The sequence below is a fragment of the Danio aesculapii genome, chromosome 2 (genome assembly GCF_903798145.1).
Source record: "Danio aesculapii chromosome 2, fDanAes4.1, whole genome shotgun sequence".
Taxonomy (NCBI): domain Eukaryota; kingdom Metazoa; phylum Chordata; class Actinopteri; order Cypriniformes; family Danionidae; genus Danio; species Danio aesculapii.
The window spans coordinates 58,764,848-58,785,970 of record NC_079436.1 but is presented as its reverse complement, the minus strand read 5'-3'; the positions used below and the strand labels follow the sequence as shown (position 1 = coordinate 58,785,970).

General features: G+C 38.3%; 1 protein-coding gene across 1 annotated transcript; it reads right to left on the bottom strand.

Moving 5' to 3' along the window:
* Positions 1-531: 531 nt before the first annotated feature.
* Positions 532-20,246, bottom strand: LOC130214847 (ATP-sensitive inward rectifier potassium channel 10). The gene is made up of 6 exons (XM_056446685.1): positions 20,144-20,246; positions 10,512-10,851; positions 7,007-7,218; positions 6,354-6,485; positions 5,406-5,583; positions 532-1,791 (listed from the first exon to the last, which is right to left on the bottom strand). The coding sequence occupies exons 2-6, from the start codon at positions 10,849-10,851 to the stop codon at positions 1,412-1,414; spliced, it is 1,242 nt and encodes a 413-aa protein (XP_056302660.1). The 5' UTR covers positions 20,144-20,246; the 3' UTR covers positions 532-1,411.
* Between the last annotated feature and the right edge of the window lie 877 nt (positions 20,247-21,123).

Below are 21,123 nucleotides of genomic sequence, written 5' to 3'. Positions count from 1 at the left end.
TTCATAATATTTGTTTTATTCTGTAAAGGACTGATGGAAACTCTTAGAAATGAATAACTAAAATAAATTGCTGTCATTTACAGCACTTTTATAGTTTTGCATAAAATTTCTGTTTTCACATTTTACACAAACATAATAATAATAATATTCTAACGTCAGAAATATTTCTGATAAGCAATATTTGATGGAATAAACCTGTTGTTTAATCACATAAATATTAAAAGTTATTCTCACTCACTTATTTCATTTTCACTTTGTTTTTAGATATTTTCTATTTTAATAAATGATCTGACTTTAAGAGAATAAAACAAAAAATTAGCATTTTGTTAAAACCATAATTAATAAATCCAGAGAAACTGAGATGTTCAAGTGCTCTTAATTTTCTCCATATATATATATATATATATATATATATATATATAGATAATCTGTTGCAAGGGGGTTAAAGTCCCCGGCATCTGGCTGAGATCAAGACCTTTTATTACGTTTGGCTAGCTAAAGCGATCCACTCTCAGTAGTGGGAGTGGGGGGGGGGATTTACTTCCATAAGGAATTTGAAACTGGGGGGTAGGGGGCATGTAATTAGAGCTGTACAGCTTAACTTTTCGACTTTAGGTGAAAAATTTAATCTGTTGGAGACGTCCAATAGAAAGTCCCAGAGTAAAATGAGAAAATATGATACGCTGGCGTTTTGGAGTATGGAAAAACTGTCTCTACGCTGTTTCCATCTGTTCTTATGTTATTTGTTTCTATTTTATTTATACTTGTCTGTTTTATTCCTGTTTCTTTTAAGCACTTTGATTTGCCGCTGTGTATGAAATGTGCTATAGAAATAACCTTGCCTTGCCTTGATGTATGTGAGTGTGTAAATCAATTTTTATTTGATGTAAAAAAAAGTGGAAAGCTGCTGTAGATTATCATCATAATCAAGTCATTCTTTATCTGTCGGAGATGATTTTCTATCTTTAAAGGCCACTTCACACCAAGATCATCAGCTATGACCATAAAGTTATATTTCTAAAGATTATTTTACAAATAATAACAGCCAATCAGAATCCATCATGCTTTCAATGTCCCGTGAAGTGCTTAGAAATGTACATTTCTTATTGGATCTTTGACGTAATCTCAACTGAAACACGAAGAGTAGGGGGGGCATATAGTAGCTCCTCCCCTTTAAAAAAAAAGCAGCCAATAGTTGATTTTTTCACAGCTCCACCAGTGAGAGTAGTTGAGCTTAAGTGCATCAAATAATAAGGGGGCGGGGCATGTCAGATACTAGAGAGCATTTGAGATTACGTCAACCATCCAATAAAAGTGCACATTGTAAAGCACTTCACGAGACCTTTAAAGCATGGTGGATTCTGATTGGCTATTAAAATGTAAAGCAGCACCAAACAGAAGCGCCGGTGTTTCAGACGTTACTGATGCGCACGGTGAGCGAGCCGCCGTCCGCCGGTCTGTCTCCGGTTCTGTCTCGATAACTCTGCTCCAGCTGCATCTTCTCCGGGTCTGCACTCTCCTCCTCGCGGCCTGTGTCTGTGCCAGTGGACGGGGCCTGCTCGAAAAGGGGCGGGGCCTTGGTCTTTACCACTTTATCGAAGTACGCCAGATCTGCCACGTATTTCCCCATGGGCGAGAGGGAGACGATTGGAGGGAACTCGTAGCCCCACAGGATCTCGTCGGGCAGGTAAGAGGTGCGCACTTGACAGGTAGCAGAGGTGGGCTCCACTGTAGAGCTCATCATCACCAGCAGCTCGAAATCTGTCTGACCGGGATCAGTCCAGCCACCGCCTGACACACACCCACACAAATACATACACAAAGACACACAGACATACACAAACACACACACACACACACCAGTCAATCAGGAGTCATTTTTGGCTTTGATCGCACTTAACAGACTTGAGAGGCGCCTTTTTTAATGGTTTTCTAATGACTGGAAGATCTGGGTGTCATATTAGACAGCAATTTAACTTTTGAAAGTCATATATCCCATGTCACAAAAACTGCTTTCTTTCATCTGAGAAATATCGCTAAGTTACGAAGTATGCTATCCATCTCAGATGCAGAAAAGCTTGTCCATGTTTTTATGACTTCTAGGCTGGACTACTGTAATGCACTGTTTGCTGGCTGCCCAGCATCCTCTATTAACAAACTTCAATTAGTACAAAATGCAGCTGCCAGAGTTCTTACCAGCTCTAGAAAATTTGATCACATCACCCCAATTTTATCCTCCTTACACTGGCTGCCTGTTAAGTTTCGTATTGAATTTAAAATATTGCTTCTTACATATAAAGCTTTAAATAATCTAGCTCCTGTTTATCTAACCAATCTTCTGTCTCGCTACAATCCAACTCGCTCTTTAAGGTCTCAAAACTCAGGGCTTCTGGTAGTACCTAGAATAGCAAAGTCGAGTAAAGGAGGTCGAGCCTTCTCATTTACAGTATAGCTCCTAAACTCTGGAATAGCCTTCCTGATAACGTCCGAGGCTCAGACACACTCTCACAGTTCAACACTAGATTAAAGACTGATCTTTCCAAGACAACACATACACAAATACACATCATTAAACATGTACACAGATATCACCTATATGCTATAAAATTGTAGTTTAATTATGTCTGTATATAATAATTTATATTTGTTTGTAGCTTAACTTAATTTGTCTGTAATGCATTAATGTGCACCTTTTGTAAAGCTGCTTTGAAGCAATGATTATTTTTAAAAGTGCTGTGCGTTTAAACTTGAATTGAATTGTCACACACTGCTTATTTGCCTCATGTTTTTGGGGCCGGTCATACAGGATGTGTTTTTCTGCTCTGGGAACGCGAGGCGTGCCTCACCACCTTTTATTGTTGACCAGGAAAAAGAAGTGTGCTGTGATTTTTATGTTGCTACGCAACCGCTGAATCAGCTGCATATTCTTTTTTGATTGGACTATCAGAAAGACACAACTGGCCTAGTGTGCTGTTCCTGCTCTATATCCTGAACATCACAATAATATTAAATCTTACAATTATATGTTGGACTCCGGCAGAGCTGTTTATAGTTTTTATGGAGAGAATTTTTATGTGCAGCCTTGGGCTGGAGGGGTTCCGGTTTGGGGACCAGGATTTTATCTATTTGCAGACGATGTTGTTCTGTTGGCTTCATCGGACATGGAAAATGCATGCACTGGGGTGGTTTGCCATCTCCAGGTTGGAGATAAGTCCTTACCCCAGGTGGATGAGCTCAAGTATCTTGTGGTGAGGGAAGGATGGAACATGAGATTGACAGGTGGATCGGTGCAGCGGCAGCAGTAATGTGGTTGATGTACCGGTCCGCAGAGCCGGCGCGTCCATAGAGGCGACCTAGGCGGCTGCCTAGGGTGGCAAAATAGAGAGGGCGGCGTCCGCGACACTTCCCTCACCACCTGCGTCCTCAGCAGTTATATCTGAGCCTAGGGCAGCAGAATAGAGAGGGCGGTGTCCGCGGCACTTCCCTCACCACCTGTGTCCTCAGCAGTTATATCTGAGCCTAGGGCAGTAGAATAGAGAAGGCGGCGTCTGCGACACCACCCGCGTCCTCAGTTATATCTGCGATAGCCCCCGGCAACCCAGTCCTCACTTTGCTAACGGGTCACTTTCACTTTCAGGTTGAGGGCAGCGTGATCGTCCTTTGCCTAGAGCGGCAGTTCAGCTTGCTCCGTTGTGTTAAAGAATGAGCTGAGCCAAACAGCAAAGCTCTCAATTTACCCATCAATCTCATGTCATGACTGAAAGGACAAGATCTCAGATACAAGCGGCTGAAATGAGTTTCCTCCACAGGGTGGCAGAGTGCACCCCGCTGCTCCTCCATTTCCAGAGAAGTCAGCGGAGGTAGCTCGAGCAAGTGTTTCGGATGCCTCCTGGATGCCTACGAAGGGAGGTGTTTCAGGCATGTCCCACCTGGAGGAGGCCTCGGTCAAGACCCAGGACACGCTGGAGGGATTATGTCTCTCGGCTGGCCTGGGAACACCTCAGGATCCCCCTGGAGGAAGTGTCTGGGAAGAGGGAAGTCTGGGGTTCTCTCCTGAGACTGCTGCCCCCGTGACCAGATGAAAAGGAATGAATGAAAAATGAATTACAATTTTCACAATTTCAACAGCAGCACTCACGGACAATACACAGTGGATTCAGTGCTTGCCTAGCAACATTAAAAGCACAGCGCTCTTCTTTTTTTCTTGTCAACAGTAAAAGGCAGTTCAATGCGCCTCATGTTCTCAGCGCATTCGTTGTGATCAGCCCCTTAGAGTGGGCGTATTGTGAATGTGTGCGGGACTTCCAGTGCTATTTAATTAGTTATTTTATTTGTCATTAAATATAACATTTTTGCTGCTTGATGTTGCAAACTGGAATTCATTATCCTATTATTTTGCTTGATTAGAATTATAAACACAATAGTTTAATCAAATACAGAAAATTATTCTTCCATTTGACTCTCTGAGCGGAAGTCTTGTGCACATTGTAATGTGATGTGTATTTATATACTGCATTTATCATGTATGGCCATACACCCAAAGCGCTTCACAATCTTGAGGGGGAGTCTCTCCACACTACCACCAGTGTGCAGCTCCACTTGGATGATGCGATGGCAGCCACAGGATAACAGCCCTGCATAGCTTCAGTGAGTGACCGCTCTTGTAAAAATCACCATTCATGCCAAATACTTTACAGTTCTGCAAGATATTCTGTGAAAAGGGATTTAACATTTGTAGTTTGGCCAAAAGAGAGCAATAGCAGTGTTTGCTGTAGTAGTAAACTTGTTTTTGTTTCTTGCGATTCTGCTTAATGTCACAGTGCGGTGCTGCAGGCTGAACCTCCTATTGCACTTTGTTTTATACACATTCTAGAGGTGTGTCCGTATTAAAATGAACAAAATATTGAGAATTAGTTAATTTCAAAATTGAGCACTATGTGTGTTGTCTGTGCTGGTCAGGTGTGCGTGTGTGTTTCAGTGTGAGTGTGTGTTCGTGCTTCTGTCAGTCTATGTCGCTCCTGTCGCTGTTCATCTAAATTTCCACATCTATAATCCTCTTAGTCTATGCTGACATTATCTTCAGCAGCTCAAACACTCTAATGGCTAATGGACAGACGGCTGCTTCTCACTCAGGGCTGCTGTTTATGCTAATGAGGGAGAAATGGGCACTAGTGGGCGGGGCTTTGCCCCTCTGATGAAGGGGAGAACGTCAATCAAAGTGTTTCATTCATCAAGTCTGATTATAAATACAGAATTAATTTATGTTGCCCATTAGAGACTGCTGGAGATATTCACACACTGCTGACACACACAACTGTGCTTAATCCCCACATAAAATGGATTTTTGCATAACAGGTGCCCTTTAAAGCCTGTTTATTTGAGTGTTGATGTGTGTGTGTTCTGACCCTTGTCTGCCCAGGCCCGCAGTGGACTCTCGTCATCAATAATGTGGTAGAAAGTGAGCGGCAGGATGAGGAAGGGGCTCTCGCTGGCCGTGTCCACACTGAACGTCACGTTTTTCTGGTCCAGACGCACCGTTTCACCCGCCTTCGGCACACACGGCTGTAAGAGCTTCCCTGTCACCTGCAGAAATCACATTAGATTCATTAATCCACACAGAACATTCAATAATCACACAGAGGTGAGTAAGTAATGTGAATTTATATAGCGCATTTATCATGGCCATACACCCAAAGCGCTTCACAATCTTGAGGAGGGTCTGTCCACACTACCACCAGTGTGCAGCATCCACTTGGATGATGCGATGGCAGCCACATGACAACAGCGCCAGTGCTTCACCGCACACCAGCTATAGGAGGAGTGGAGAGACAGTGATAGAGCCAATTTAGTGGATGGGGATGAATTGGAGGCCATGATGGGTAAGGGCAGATGGAGGAAGTTTGGCCAAGACACCAGGGTTACACCCCTACTCTTTACCAGAAGTGCCATGGGATTATTAATGAGCACAGAGAGTCAGGAGCTCAGTTTAACATCTCATCCGAAAGACGGCTCTCACTGACAGTATAGTGTCCCCTTCACTATGCTAGGGCATTAGGACTCACACAGACCACAGGTTGAGCGCCCCCTGCTGGCCTCTCTAACACCACTTCCAACAGCAACCTAGTGTTCCCATGTGGTCTCCCATCCTGACACTGACCAGGCTCAACCCTGCTTAGCTTCAGTGAGTGACCGCTCTCGGGCTGCAGGGTGATATGGCTGTGGTGCTTCGGATTATTACAGTATTCTTCAAACACTGACAAAAAAAATGCTGTTTTCACTGCTTTTCTTACTTAAAGCGCTTTAAAATGGATCCTCGATCGCATGTTCGGGTGTAAATATAGAGGATTACTGACCTGGCAACCCAGCAGGAGGCTCTTGCGCATGTTTGCCACTCGGATCATAAGACTCGGCCGGCCGTCGTGGTTGGCAATTACAGCATGCTGACTGAAGCGAATCGTCTCGCCGCGCTTTTTCGGCCGAGCCACCTGAAGAGGAGCAGAAGCAGGTGAACAATTCAGTCTGAAATACACACACGTCCATGAGAAAACACTCATTCATACGTTACAGTAGCCGGTGTCCATCATCCTGTGTTAATTCATGCACATTATGAAGTATTGCATGTAAAATTATGTGTGTGTGGCGGCATGGTGGCTCAGTGGTTAGCACTGTGGCATCACAGCAAGAAAGTCTCTGGTTTGAGTCCCGGCTGGGTCAGTTGGTGTTTCTGTGTGGAGTTTGCATGTTCTCCCCGTGTTGGCGTGGGTTTCCTCCGGGTGCTCCGGTTTCCCCCACAGTCCAAACACATGTGCTATAAGGGAATTGATCAACTAAATTGACCGTAGCGTATGTGTGAATGAGTGTGTATGGGTGTTTCCCAGGACTGGGTTGCAGCTGGAAGGGTATCCGCTGTGTAAAACCTATGTTGGAATAGTTGGCGGTTCATTCCACTGTTGTGACCTCTGATTTATAAGGGACTAAGCCGAAGGAAAATGAATGAAGGATTCACTTTGGCCAGGAATGTCCCGGTGATGAAGATCTCCATGGCGGTGGTGATCAGCAGCTGTATGATGAGCAGGACGATGGCGGACGGACATTCCTCCGTGATGCAGCGATAGCCGTAACCGATGGTGGTCTGAGTCTCCAGTGAGAAGAGGAACGCTCCGGTCAGAGTCTGCATCTGCATCACACACACACTGTGGTTTGCTGGAGGATCGAACTCTGCCAGAGGGAACACACACACACATACAATACTCGGAGTTTAACAGGTTCATATAGAGTATAAGTGATTGTTCTGTCTGTTTCTCGAATCTGATTGGCTGATATCTATGCAATATTCTACAATAACAGCAGCTTCTTCACCCTTGTGTATTACTCCACCCACATAGTCTAACAGCAGATCAATAAACTCACTACAGTTTGGCAAATATTGCAGCTTTTAGACAACATAAAGAGGCTTTTTTAGGTGAGAATGTAGTTGTTTCAATAACAACTATGCAGTTTATTTATAAGGATAGTGCCTACTTTAAATATTTATAATTTCGGAGATACAGCACTTTTACTGCCATCAGCAGAGCACAGAAATTGATGGTTGACATTGTCACAAGATGGTGACAGAGAGTGCATAATAAGTGCTTGGGGAGGAAAACTCCAAACTACAGCTGATCAGATGATAATACAACTGGTAAGTGAAACTAAGTCAATCTCTCTTCTGTATGTGCTGTATTTATACCATAGTAATCAACTTGTGTTTGCTTTGCTTTGGCTTTTTCGTGGTTAATTATTGTGATCTCCCGATTGCAACAGAGAAATACTGGGAAATCCCTGTAGACTGATGGCATTTCATGCTGTTCAGCCTTATCATCTTCAAATGTGAGCAAAATCAGCTGTTTTGTCATCAATTTAGACATTACACTAGAGAATCATTCAAACACGAGCTCTACAGTGACATTGGTGAATGAGCAGCGGTTTCTGCTGTTCTGACGTCAGCTGCAAATGTGAATGAGTGGCGAGAAGAAAAGTAGTTCCTCATACTAAAGGGTTTTTGAGAGACTTTGTGTTTGATTTTCTTTTTTACATACACGATTATGCCGTCAAACTATTGTATAAACGCAATATCACATGAGTAGTAGTGCGATGTGGCTGTATATTGTTACTGGTGGACACAAAGGCACTCGAGGCACTGCACACCTCCTACAAGTGCCTATATATATATATATATATATATATATATATATATATATATATATATATATATATATATATATATATATATATATATATGCAGTTGATATTTACAGCTTAAAGTGACATTTAAAGGCTTAACTAGGGTAATTAGGGTAAAGTTAGGGTAATTAGGCAAGTCATTGTATAACAGTGGTTTGTTCTGTAGACTATCAAAAACAAATATTGCTTAAGGGGGCTAATAATATTGACCTTAAAATGGCTTTAAAACAATTAAAAATACAGTGAAAATTTATTTGTTAAACATCATTTGGGAAATATATGAAGAAGAAAAGGAGGTGAATAATTCTGACTTCAACCATATATACTGTACATACATACATATATATATATATATATATATATATATATATATATATATATATATATATATATATATATATATATATATATATATATATATAGTTTATATTTATAATATATACAGTTTATATTTATAATATAAAATTAATAGTATATACTATTTACATTACACTATAGAAAGAGTAATAGTATATACTATTTACATTACACTATAGACAGAGTAATAGTATATACTATTTACATTACACTATAGAAAGAGTAATAGTATATACTATTTACATTACACTATAGACAGAGTAATAGTATATACTATTTACATTACACTATAGAAAGAGTAATAGTATATACTATTTACATTACATTATAGACAGAGTAATAGTATATACTATTTACATTACACTATAGAAAGAGTAATAGTATATACTATTTACATTACATTATAGACAGAGTAATAGTATATACTATTTACATTACACTATAGAAAGAGTAATAGTATATACTATTTACATTACACTATAGACAGAGTAATAGTATATACTATTTACATTACACTATATACAGAGTAATAGTATATACTATTTACATTACATTATAGACAGAGTAATAGTATATACTATTTACATTACACTATAGACAGAGTAATAGTATATACTATTTACATTACACTATAGACAGAGTAATAGTATATACTATTTACATTACACTATAGAAAGAGTAATAGTATATACTATTTACATTACACTATAGACAGAGTAATAGTATATACTATTTACATTACACTATAGAAAGAGTAATAGTATATACTATTTACATTACATTATAGACAGAGTAATAGTATATACTATTTACATTACACTATAGAAAGAGTAATAGTATATACTATTTACATTACATTATAGACAGAGTAATAGTATATACTATTTACATTACACTATAGAAAGAGTAATAGTATATACTATTTACATTACACTATAGACAGAGTAATAGTATATACTATTTACATTACACTATAGACAGAGTAATAGTATATACTATTTACATTACATTATAGACAGAGTAATAGCATATACTATTTACATTACACTATAGACAGAGTAATAGTATATACTATTTACATTACATTATAGACAGAGTAATAGTATATACTATTTACATTACACTATAGAAAGAGTAATAGTATATACTATTTACATTACACTATATACAGAGTAATAGTATATACTATTTACATTACACTATAGAAAGAGTAATAGTATATACTATTTACATTACACTATAGAAAGAGTAATAGTATATACTATTTACATTACACTATAGACAGAGTAATAGTATATACTATTTACATTTCACTATAGACAGAGTAATAGTATATACTATTTACATTACATTATAGACAGAGTAATAGTATATACTATTTACATCACACTATAGACAGAGTAATAGTATATACTATTTACATTACACTATAGAAAGAGTAATAGTATATACTATTTACATTACACTATATACAGAGTAATAGTATATACTATTTACATCACACTATAGAAAGAGTAATAGTATATACTATTTACATTACATTATAGACAGAGTAATAGTATATACTATTTACATTACACTATAGAAAGAGTAATAGTATATACTATTTACATTACACTATAGACAGAGTAATAGTATATACTATTTACATTACATTATAGACAGAGTAATAGTATATACTATTTACATCACACTATAGAAAGAGTAATAGTAAATACTATTTACATTACACTATATACAGTAATAGTATATACTATTTACTATGTTTAAAATATTTTAAGGTACTACATTAAACAAAATTAAGTAAAGCAAACCAAAAGTCTTATTAAAATAATAAAATTGTAAACATTAAAACTAATTTAATACAATGGCATGGAAGAATAATTGACTCTAATATGACCTGAGAAATGAATAATATTCTCTTCTATTACCAAGCAGGTCTCCATGCACCAGCGCCAGCAGGTACCAGAGCAGGCCGAAGGTGAACCAGGTGCCCACAAACGTGGCGCTGAACAGAACCAGCTTGTATCTCCATTGCATGTCCACAAAGGTCGTCCAGGGGTCACGCAGGTACAGAGCACTGAGCCCACTCACATGCTCAATGCGCACGTTGCTCCGCCCATCCTTGGTTAGGATCCGCCTCTTGCGTGCCACATGACTGCTATGCCCCAGCCCACCTAGCAGAGGCTTCAGCACGTCTGTCTGTGTCTGGGAGTGGCAGACCTTCTGAGGGGCGGGGCCATGAGGAGGAGGAGGTGTGGCCGAGGTCATCTAGAGAAGGAAGAAAGTGTGAGGGATGCCCATATATGGTCACATAAACGCATTTAATGTTAGGGGTTATGTATATTTAGGAGAAGGGGGTGTGGCTGAGTTTATCTAGAGAAGGAACACAATGTGAGGGATGCCCATATATGGTCACATTAATGCATTTAATATAAATAAGGGGTAATGTATATTTAGGAGTAGGGGGTGTGGCCAAGGTCATCTAGAGAAGGAAGACAGTCTGAGGGATGTCCATATTTGGTCACATAAGCGCATTTAATGTAATGGGTGATGTATATTTAGGAGAAGGGGTGTGGCCAAGGTCATTTAAAGAAGGAAGAAAGTGAGGGATGTCCATATTTGGTCACATAAGCGCATTTAATATAAATAAGGGATAATGTATATTTAGGAGAAGGGGGTGTGGCCAAGGTCATCTAGAGAAGGAAGACAGTCTTAGGGATGTCCATATTTGGTCACATAAGCGCATTTAATGTAATGGGTGATGTATATTTAGGAGAAGGGGGTGTGGCCAAGGTCATCTAGCGAAGGAAGACAGTCTGAGGGATGTCCATATTTGGTCACATAAGCACATTTAATGTAAATAAGGGGTAATGTATATTTAGAAGAAGGGGGTGTGGCCAAGGTCATTTAAAGAAGGAAGAAAGTGTGAGGGATGTCCATATTTGGTCACAAAAGCGCATTTAATGTAAGGGGTTATGTATATTAGGAGGAGGGAGTGTGGCCGAAGTCATCCAGAGAAGGAAGACAATGTGAGGGATGCCCATATTTGGTCACATAAATTTATTTAACGTAAATAAGGGGTAATGAATATTTAGGAGAAGAGGGTGTGGCTGAGGTTTATCTAGAAAAGGAAGACAGTGTGAGGGATGCCCATATTTGGTCACATAAATCCATTTAATGTAAATCAATGGTAATGTATATTTAGGAGAAGGGGGTGTGGCCAAGGCAGAGATGTATAAAGTACTAGAGACCCAGACTTAAGTAAAAGTACAAGTACTCTATCAAAAAGTGACTTGAGTAGAAGTAAAAGTGCTCTTTAAGCACCATACTTAAGTGGAAGTACTAAAGTATTCAACATTTTTTGTACTTAAGTATTGCAAGTAGTTTATTTCAAAATTTACTACTCAAGTACTGAAAGTAAAAGTACAAGTATTGTGTAATGTAGTTATTAAAGAAAGCAGTCAAAAGACATCATATCGTTTTGTTTATTTTAAATCTCTTTTTTGGGGGCACGTCATTAAGCAGAACGAAAAGAAACATGACTTACAATACTGTTTTTCTCTCACGCTTGGACCACATATCTGACAGATTATAACAGCTTTAACACACACCAAAGTTGTGTGTCATAAAAACAGTCCATAATCCACTCAAAACGCTATTGAAACCCATTTTCGGAGCACAAATTACTGGTTGTAAACGCTGTAAACGAACGTTCTAATTCACTTGATTTTGATTTTATTGTAAAAAAAAGAAAACGTGTATATTACTGTGTTAAATGAAAATCTGACATATTTTATGGCTTATGGCTATGATTTAGCATTCAAAAATGTTTCGTTTTGATTATGTTTTAATTAAATTGGTCTTAAACTTCATATTTTTATAGTATATTTATTCATTCTGGTACTTTTACCATAAACCAACATCTCAACCATTTGGTAGAGGCTGATATTTTAGAAATTATGGGATGTGTTGGGGGAAAATGTATTGATTGTGTTAACTAGCGACATTAGGAGTTAAGAAATGCAATAAATAATAAAAATTCTATTGGTTTTTTTCTTGGTGTGACAGTTAAATGGTTACTTGTAATACAATTGTGTCCTTTAATACAGCAGTAAGATATATGAACTGTACCTTTAATTTGACCCGCTCAAAGAAAACACTCTTTCTGAATGTATCAAACAAAACTCGTACACAGAAGACAGCATGAGCATTTATAGCAAATAAACTAATGTAAATATTCTCCCGCCTGCTTTTTAAACGCTGACAGGCGAGGTCTTACACCCCTTTGATTGTTTATTGTCTTCACCTTCTCAACAGAAAGGGCTGCTATCGGCTTTAGAAATGAAAGCGTTGTTCACTGATGGCGGGAAGAACAGCCGCGGTTACAGTCTATGTATGTATAATACGAGGTTATCACAGGTAATCTATAATAGACACAGTGAAGAAAACTTGCACCTCATACACGCCTATGTCTGGATCCACAAGTATCGCTTTAACAGCCGAAAGGAGATGAACAGTTACCTCACAAACAGGCCAGCGGGTCAAATGTCCAAAGTGAGAGAGGCAGAGATGGAGTCTCACAACATTTCTCTGTAGTAGTGAAATAGCGGCTCGTGTGCTGTGCCGCCTTCACTCGCCCTCGCGCCTCCGTCCTTCGCCATAGTATTGCGACACCGCACATAGGAGATAAATGACGTCCGTACGTAATAACCCGTTATGATCTATTACTGAACCGATATCGACCATTTTGACACCTCTAGTAACGAGTAACGATGCAGCTCATAAAAAATCTATCGGAGTAAAAGTATTAAACTCATCGAAAATATGTACTTAAGTAAAAGTGGAAGTAGGAGAAAAAAACAATACTCCAGTAAAGTACAGATACTGCCTTTTAGTACTTAAGTACAGTAGTGAAGTAGTTATACTTCGTTACTATACATCTCTGGGCCAAGGTCATCTAAAGAAGGAAACAGTGTGAGGGATGTCCATATTTGGTCACATTAATGCATTTAATGTAAGTAAGGGGTGATGTATATTTACATGACATCCAGCTAATGTGGTGGCTTGTTTTAATTACTTAATTAGTTTCTATTTCTTCTCTTTCTAAAGCAGTTATTACACTATTTAAAAACACTTTATATAATTTAATATAAAATAAACAATTTATTTTTTTCAACTACACGCCACACAGCAGGTTTTATTTATATTTAGTTTATTTTAGTTTATTTTCATTGATTAATTCATGAAGAACTTTTCAAAATGAAGAGAAGTTAAGCCAAAGTACTGTAAAGTGCTATTATTTAGTTTAATTTAAATTTTGCTTTAATAAAATAACTAAACCTACACTTTAAAAAATGCTGGGTCGTTGTTTTAACCCAACGTGTGGTTGTTGATTTTATTCAGTTCAATTTAAATGATATTTTTTAACTACAGTTGAGTTTGTCCATGTTGGACACAACATTGGGTTATTAAAACTACGCAGAATTTTTTCCCATGCAGAAAAGTTGAATAAACAAACTATGATGTATTCAAAAAGTAATCTGACCTTTTACTGTAGTGAAAATAATGACATTTTCCTTTATTTGTTATACTTTATTCATAATTATAGTGTAATTATTCATTCATTCATTTTCTTTTCGGCTTAGTCCCTTACTAATCAGGGGTCGCCACAGCGGAATGAACCGCCAACTTATCCAGCATATGTTTTACACAGCAGATGCCCTTCCAGCTGCAACCCAGTACTAAGAAGCACCCATATACACTCATTCACACTCATTCACTACGACCAATTTAGTTGATCAATTCCCCTATAGCGCATGTGTTTAGACTGTGGGGGAAACCGGAGCACCCGGAGGAAACCCACGCCAACACAGGGAGAACATGCAAACTCCACACAGAAACACCAACTGACCCAGCCGGGACTCAAACCAGAGACCTTCTTGCTGTGAGGTGATCGTGCTACCCACTGCGCCACCAAAATGCCCTTAATGTAATTATAATTAACTTAAAAATGAATCAAATATTTACAAAAATGATACATATAATTATATTTCTATCATATGAAATATCTTCTGTTGTGTTTATAAAGTCACTAATGTTTAGAACCACCTAAGATGGAGATTACAGAGTCAGTAAATGTTTATTTTAGTTTGAACTGTCCCTTTAATTACGTAATTAATCAGGACTGAAATCTTATTTAATGCACATTTCAATGCCTTGAGCTCATTCAGAGTCTTGTTTTCCTCTCTACATTAGTTTAGCGGTGTATATTTCAGTCTGCAGGGACACAGGAGGCTGTTGAATACACTTTATCTGCTTAATCGGGAGTACAGTGTGGATTATTTTACACGAGAGAGACTTTTAACTAACAATGAGAGGAAAGAGACTTAAATGAGGGCATGTGAAGAGACTCCAGCCTGTCCATTTGGCAGTGTTTAAGGAATGTTAGCTCTTTATCAAGAAAAAACTCTTCCTCTCACTATAATATCAGCCTTCTTCTCAGTTTAATCATAATGCGTGGTTCTTAAAGAGACAGTGCACCCAAAATAAAATTGTGTTATTCTTAAAGGGACAGTGCACCCAAAACAATAACAATGTTTGGTTCTTAAAGGGACAGCGCACCCAAAAATAAACCTGTTGTTCATAAAGGCACAGTGCACCCAAAAATAAGCCTGTTCTTAAAGGGACAGTGCACCCAAAAATAAGCCTGTTCTTAAAGGGACAGTGCACCCAAAAATAAGCCTGTTCTTAAAGGGACAGTGCACCCACAAATAAACATGTTGTTCTTAAAGCGACAGTGCACCCAAAATAAAATTGTGTGGTTCTTAAAGAGACAGCGGACCTCAAAAAATAATAATATATGGTTCTTAAAGAAACAGCGCAGCCAAAAATAAAAATGTGTGGTTTTTAAAGAGACAGTGCACCCAAAAACAAACGTGTTGTTCTTAAAGGGACAGTGCACCCACAAATAAATGTGTTGTTCTTAAAGCGACAGTACATCCAAAATAAAAATATGTGGCTAATAGTGGGACAGTGCTCTCAGAAAAATAACAATGTTTGGTTCTTAATGAGACAACGCAGCTAAAAGGGACACTGCACCCAATATAAAATGTGTTGTTCTTATAGGGACAGTGCACATAAAATAAGCATCTGCTTCAAGCAAGAGCGGTGCAAGAGGCATGTGGGTATGTTTTCTGTGCCCATACATTATTTTGTTTTTGATTAAACTACATTGCTTTACCCAGTGTTGGTTTGGTTGCACATAGAGAATAACATCTTTATATAACCGAAAACGTCTTTAAAACAAATTTATTATAACAAAAAAGAATTCGCAGGGATGATTTTTCTGCACGAGAAATTAGATGTGTGGCATGAGAGCGTGAGAATAATAATAATAATAATAATAATAATAATAATAATAATAATAATAATTCCTTACATTTATACAGATCTTTTCTGGGCACTCAAAGCGCTTTACACATTAGGGAGAATCTCCTTATCCACCACCAGTGTGCAGCATCCGCCTGGATGACACGACGGCAGCCATATTGCGCCAGACCGCACACCAGCTGATTGGTGGAGAGGAGACAGAGTGATTTGCTAATTATGGGGAGGGTTACGAGGCCATGATGGACAGATTTGGCCAGGATGCCGGGGTTAAACCCCTACTCTTTTTCGAAGGACATCCTGGGATTTTTAATGTCCACAGAGAGTCAGGACCTCAGTTTAACATCTCACCCGAAAGACTGACAGTATAGTGTCCCCTTCACTATACTGGGGCATTAGGACCCACACAGTCCGCAGGTTGATCGCCCCCTGCTGGCCTCACTAACACCACTTCCGGCAGCAACCTAGCTTTCTCATGTGGGCTCCCATCCAGGTACTGATCGGGCGCAGCCCTGTTTAGCTTCAGTGGGCGACCATGTGAGAGTTGTAGAGAGCTAGCTGCCAAATACTGTCAATTGCGTGACTCTCACACCACATGCGTGAGAGTTTACAGCCCTGCTGTCATCCTTTGTCAACACATCTATCTCTGTGTGTGTGTGTGTGTGTGTGTGTGTGTGTGTGTGTGTGTGTGTGTGTGTGTGTGTGTGTGTGTGTGTGTGTTTCTGAAATGAGCTTTATTGCCATGACTTGTCAGGTATTGCCAAAGCATTGTACATTACAGAAATAATAAATAGAATAGTGATGATGATGCAGAAAAACAATAAGAAATAAATGTAAAAATAAATTAATTTGATGTTTAAAAAGATAAAGGAAACAAATTAATAAAATACTCAACTGCTCATACATTCATAGATACTGTGTAGAAGTAGAAAGGGTCTTGTCATTGTAGTGGTGCCTTCATGGATCAGATTTGTACCTTTGATGAAGCTACAGTATTGTATCTGCAGGTTTTAAAAGCCAAAGGTACATTTTGGTTTCCCATGTACAGATCATGTCCTTAAAGGTACAAACTGCAATGGTACAAACTTGTTTCTTTGTCTTAAGGTACAATTCTGTTCCATAATAAGGTCCTGTCCCAGTCATGAGGGTTTGTACCTTCTTTGGTACGACATTTTACCTATTTTTCTGAGTGTAGTAAAGTAAAATATGAATAATAATAATATATTTGAATAATAATAAAAAAAAATTTAATCAAGAATCCACATTTTATGATTCAATAATTAAAACAACAAGAGCAAATAATAATAGAAATGAAATATACTTTGGTTTACAGCGTAGTGAATCAGCCGTGTCTGATATTGGGAATAACAGCTGACACGTTTAGTGTGCAGATCGACTGACATGTTGCCCTGCACATACATGTTGTATTATCATGTTTTTTAATTTTAATGTAAATCCTAACTATGACATAGTGGCTCAGTGGTTAGCACTGTAGCTTCACAGCAAGAAGGTCGCTGGTTCGATTCTCGGCTGGGTCAGTTGGCGTTTCTGTGTGGAGTTTGCATGTTCTCCCGGTGTTGGTGTGGGTTTCCTCCGGGTGCTCCGGTTTCCCCCACAGTCCAAACACATGTGCTATAGGGGAACTGATGAACTAAATTGGCTGTAGTGTATGAGTGTGAATGAGTGTGTATGGGTGTTACCCAGTATTGGGTTGCAGCTGGAAGGGCATCCGCTGTGTAAAACACATGCTGGAATAGTTGGCGGTTCATTCCGCTGTGGCAAGCCATGATAAATAAAGGGACCAAGCCGAAGGAAAATGAATAATGGAGCCTAACCATGGATAAGAGCTGAGAAGTGAGCTTCATAAGCAACAGTATATGCCCTGTACACGGCATCAGATGTCTTTGTATAAAGCGATATCAGGTATATTGTCCCTGTTAAATAAAAAATAAGTTAATTAAATTTAGCAGCTATGGTTGTGCTTTTATATTCACAAAGCAACATACAATTGAAGTCAAATTTATTCGCCCTCCTGAGAATTTTTCCTAAATATTTCCCAAGTGATGTTGAACAGATTCAGGAATTTCTCACAGTATTTCCTCTAATATTTGTTCTTCTGGAGAAAGTCTTATTTGTTTATTTCAGCTGGAATAAAAGCAGTTTTTAATTGTTTAAAGGTCAATATTATTAGCCCCTTCAGCAATATTAGTTTTAGATTGTCTCCAGAACAAACCACTGTTATACAATGACTTGCCTAATTACCCTAACTTTACCCTAATTACCCTAGTGAAGCCTTTAAATGTCACTTTAAGCTGAATACTTGTGTCTTGAAGAATATCTAGTCTAATATTATGTGCTGTCATCATTTATTTTCCTTCAGCTTAGTCCCTTTATACATCAGGGGTTGCCACGGCAGAATGAACCACCAACTTATCCAGCATATGCTTTACACAGCGGATGCCCTTCCAGCTGCAACCCAGTACTGGGAAACAACCATACACACTCATTCACACACACACACTCATTCACTACGGCCAGTTTAGTTGATCAATCCCCCTATAGCACATGTGTTTGGACTGTGGGAGAAACCAGAGCACCCGGAGGAAACCCACACCAAGACGGGGAGAACATGCAAACTCCACACAGAAATGCAGACAGGGACTCGAACCAGCGACCTTCTTGCTGTGAGGCCACAGTGCTAACCACTGAGCCACCGTGTTGCCCCAAAATAAATTAGTGACTAGAAATTAGTCATTAAAACGATCATGTTTAGAAATTTCACCTCGTCAAGCAACAAATATTGAGGAAATGTTTTTAAAGGAGTTAAAATTTCACAGGAAGGCACATCATTTTGACTCTTTATTTATTGAATCTCTCTCTCTCTCTCTTTCTCCCTGTGTGTGTGAGTGTCTCTCTCTCTTTCTCCCTCTCGCTCTCTCTCTCTCTCTGTCAAATACAAAGGCTGGTATTGTTGAATCTCTGACCAACAGGACAATGCAGACCACTGACAAACATAGCTGTGTGTGTGTGTAGTGTGTGTGTGTGTAGTGTGTGTGTGTGTGGCACAATGGCAGCTCGTTAGTATTCCAAAGTGGATAACGATCCCCCCTCCGCAAATCTCAGCCCTCACTTTAAAAACTCACACTTCTCCTGTTTCCGCCTGTAGAAGAGTTACGAAAACGCCAAGCTCCACATTTATTTCCGTTCAAACACACTGCACTTGAGTTAGTCCTGCAGAAGCTGAGACACGCTGCTCTAATGTGTTCAATGAAATGCTTTAAAATCAACAACTGCTACTGCAAATGTTAATGTGTTCATGATAGAATAATAATAATGTTTAATAAGTAATAAAGTAAGTAATAAAAGGAGAGGTTTGTGCATTAATTGTGCATTATATAGTTCACTCAGATACAAACGCTGGCTTGTTTTAACCAAATGTTAAGTCAAATATGACCAAACCCGTCTGTTTGTGTTTGTTTTGTTTTTACGTGATACTTTTTAACTCAATGGTTGAGTTTGTCTATATTTGACCCAACATTGGGTTAAAACAAGCCAGCGTTTTTAAATAGAGTGAACTATATAATGCACAGTTAATGCAATATAACTGTAATGCATTTTTAATTACTTTATTATTTATTAAGCATTATTATTTTATCCTAAACACATTAATATTTGCAGTAGCAGTTGTTGATTTTAATGCATTTTATTATGCGCATTTCAGCAGTGTGTCTTAGCATCAAACAATTGCAGTGTGTTTCAACGTTCACAATAACGCACTTCAGTGTATATAGAGCGCAGTAACAATTATTAAAATAAAAATGCAATAAAAAAAACTATTTTGCACACATAATAATAAAAATAGTCAATAAAAGCATCAAAAAAGTGTCCAAAAACACACATTTTATCTTCAGAGTCAAGCATGTTTTGAAAGTTGCTCTCCATTTCTAAACTCAAATGTTTGCAGACCAATGAAAGTGTGAAGATATTATTGATTAAGCTGTAAAAGCTATCAAAATCATGCATTAAATTCATATTTTGCATACATCACCACACAGATGCTGCCATGTTTTGCATGTGTGTCTGTGTGTTTATCGAGTTAAAAGTCTTTGGATTTCTTTCATTTCTGCAGCTGATTTGGAGAGCTGTGTTTGCATGAGTGTGTGTGAAATCTTACCTTGTCCGTGAGTGTGTGAGCGAGTGTAGTAAACACAGGAGTTCTGCTGGTCTACATGCCGAGGCTCACAGTGACAGTAAATGTGGACTTTAATGAACAGAAAATGTTCAGAGCGACTGAAGCTCACCAGCAAATGACATGCTTTTATAAACTGGCCTCTCTCTCTCTCTCTCGGGCGTGCTTTCTTCCTCTCGTTCTTTCTTTCATCCGCACACTCATTCTTTCTCTCTTTCTTTCTCTGTCTCACTCTGTTTCTCAGTTTAATTCACTTTATTGGCATGACATACTTTGGTGCATAATGCCAAAGCGTTGGACACAGCAAAATAAAACGAGTTAATTCAGGGTGTCCGCAGGCTCCTAAAATGCTTTAAATCTTAAAAACAAAAATGCAGCTCTTAAAAAGTCTTAAATTCACTTACATGTTTTGTTGTAGGTCTTAAATCAGGTTAAACAGCTCTTAATTGTCCTACACTGAAAAAATTATCTCTGCAAAACTGTTGCAAACTATTTATTTGTGTTGAATTTAAACAAACAAATCCAATTTAATAATGTTCAACTTAATTTGTTTGATTAAATTCAGCCCAAATAAATTGTTTACAACCCCTTAACCTAAAAAAAATTAGCAAATCCAAGCAATCATCTTTGAATAATTATTTTTCAGTGTGTGTCCAAGTAAAGCTACCCAATCCCCAATAATCCATCACCAAAAAATAATCCATCTCACACTGTAAACCCTAATGTTGTCGTTACTTAAACAATTACGTAAAGCTGACTGAACATAACTTAAAATTGTGCATTTTGGTCCTATCACTTAAAAATATGAGCATAAACTTCAGATTTCAAGTGTAGTGAGCTCAAAATCATCATTAATCCTTTAAAAAAATAGGTCATTTTCACAAATGTAGTCTTGACTGTACAATTCTAACATGTGCAACCTTTAAAGTGCAAGGTCTTTTTTAAACCAGAAAACAAACAGCTTC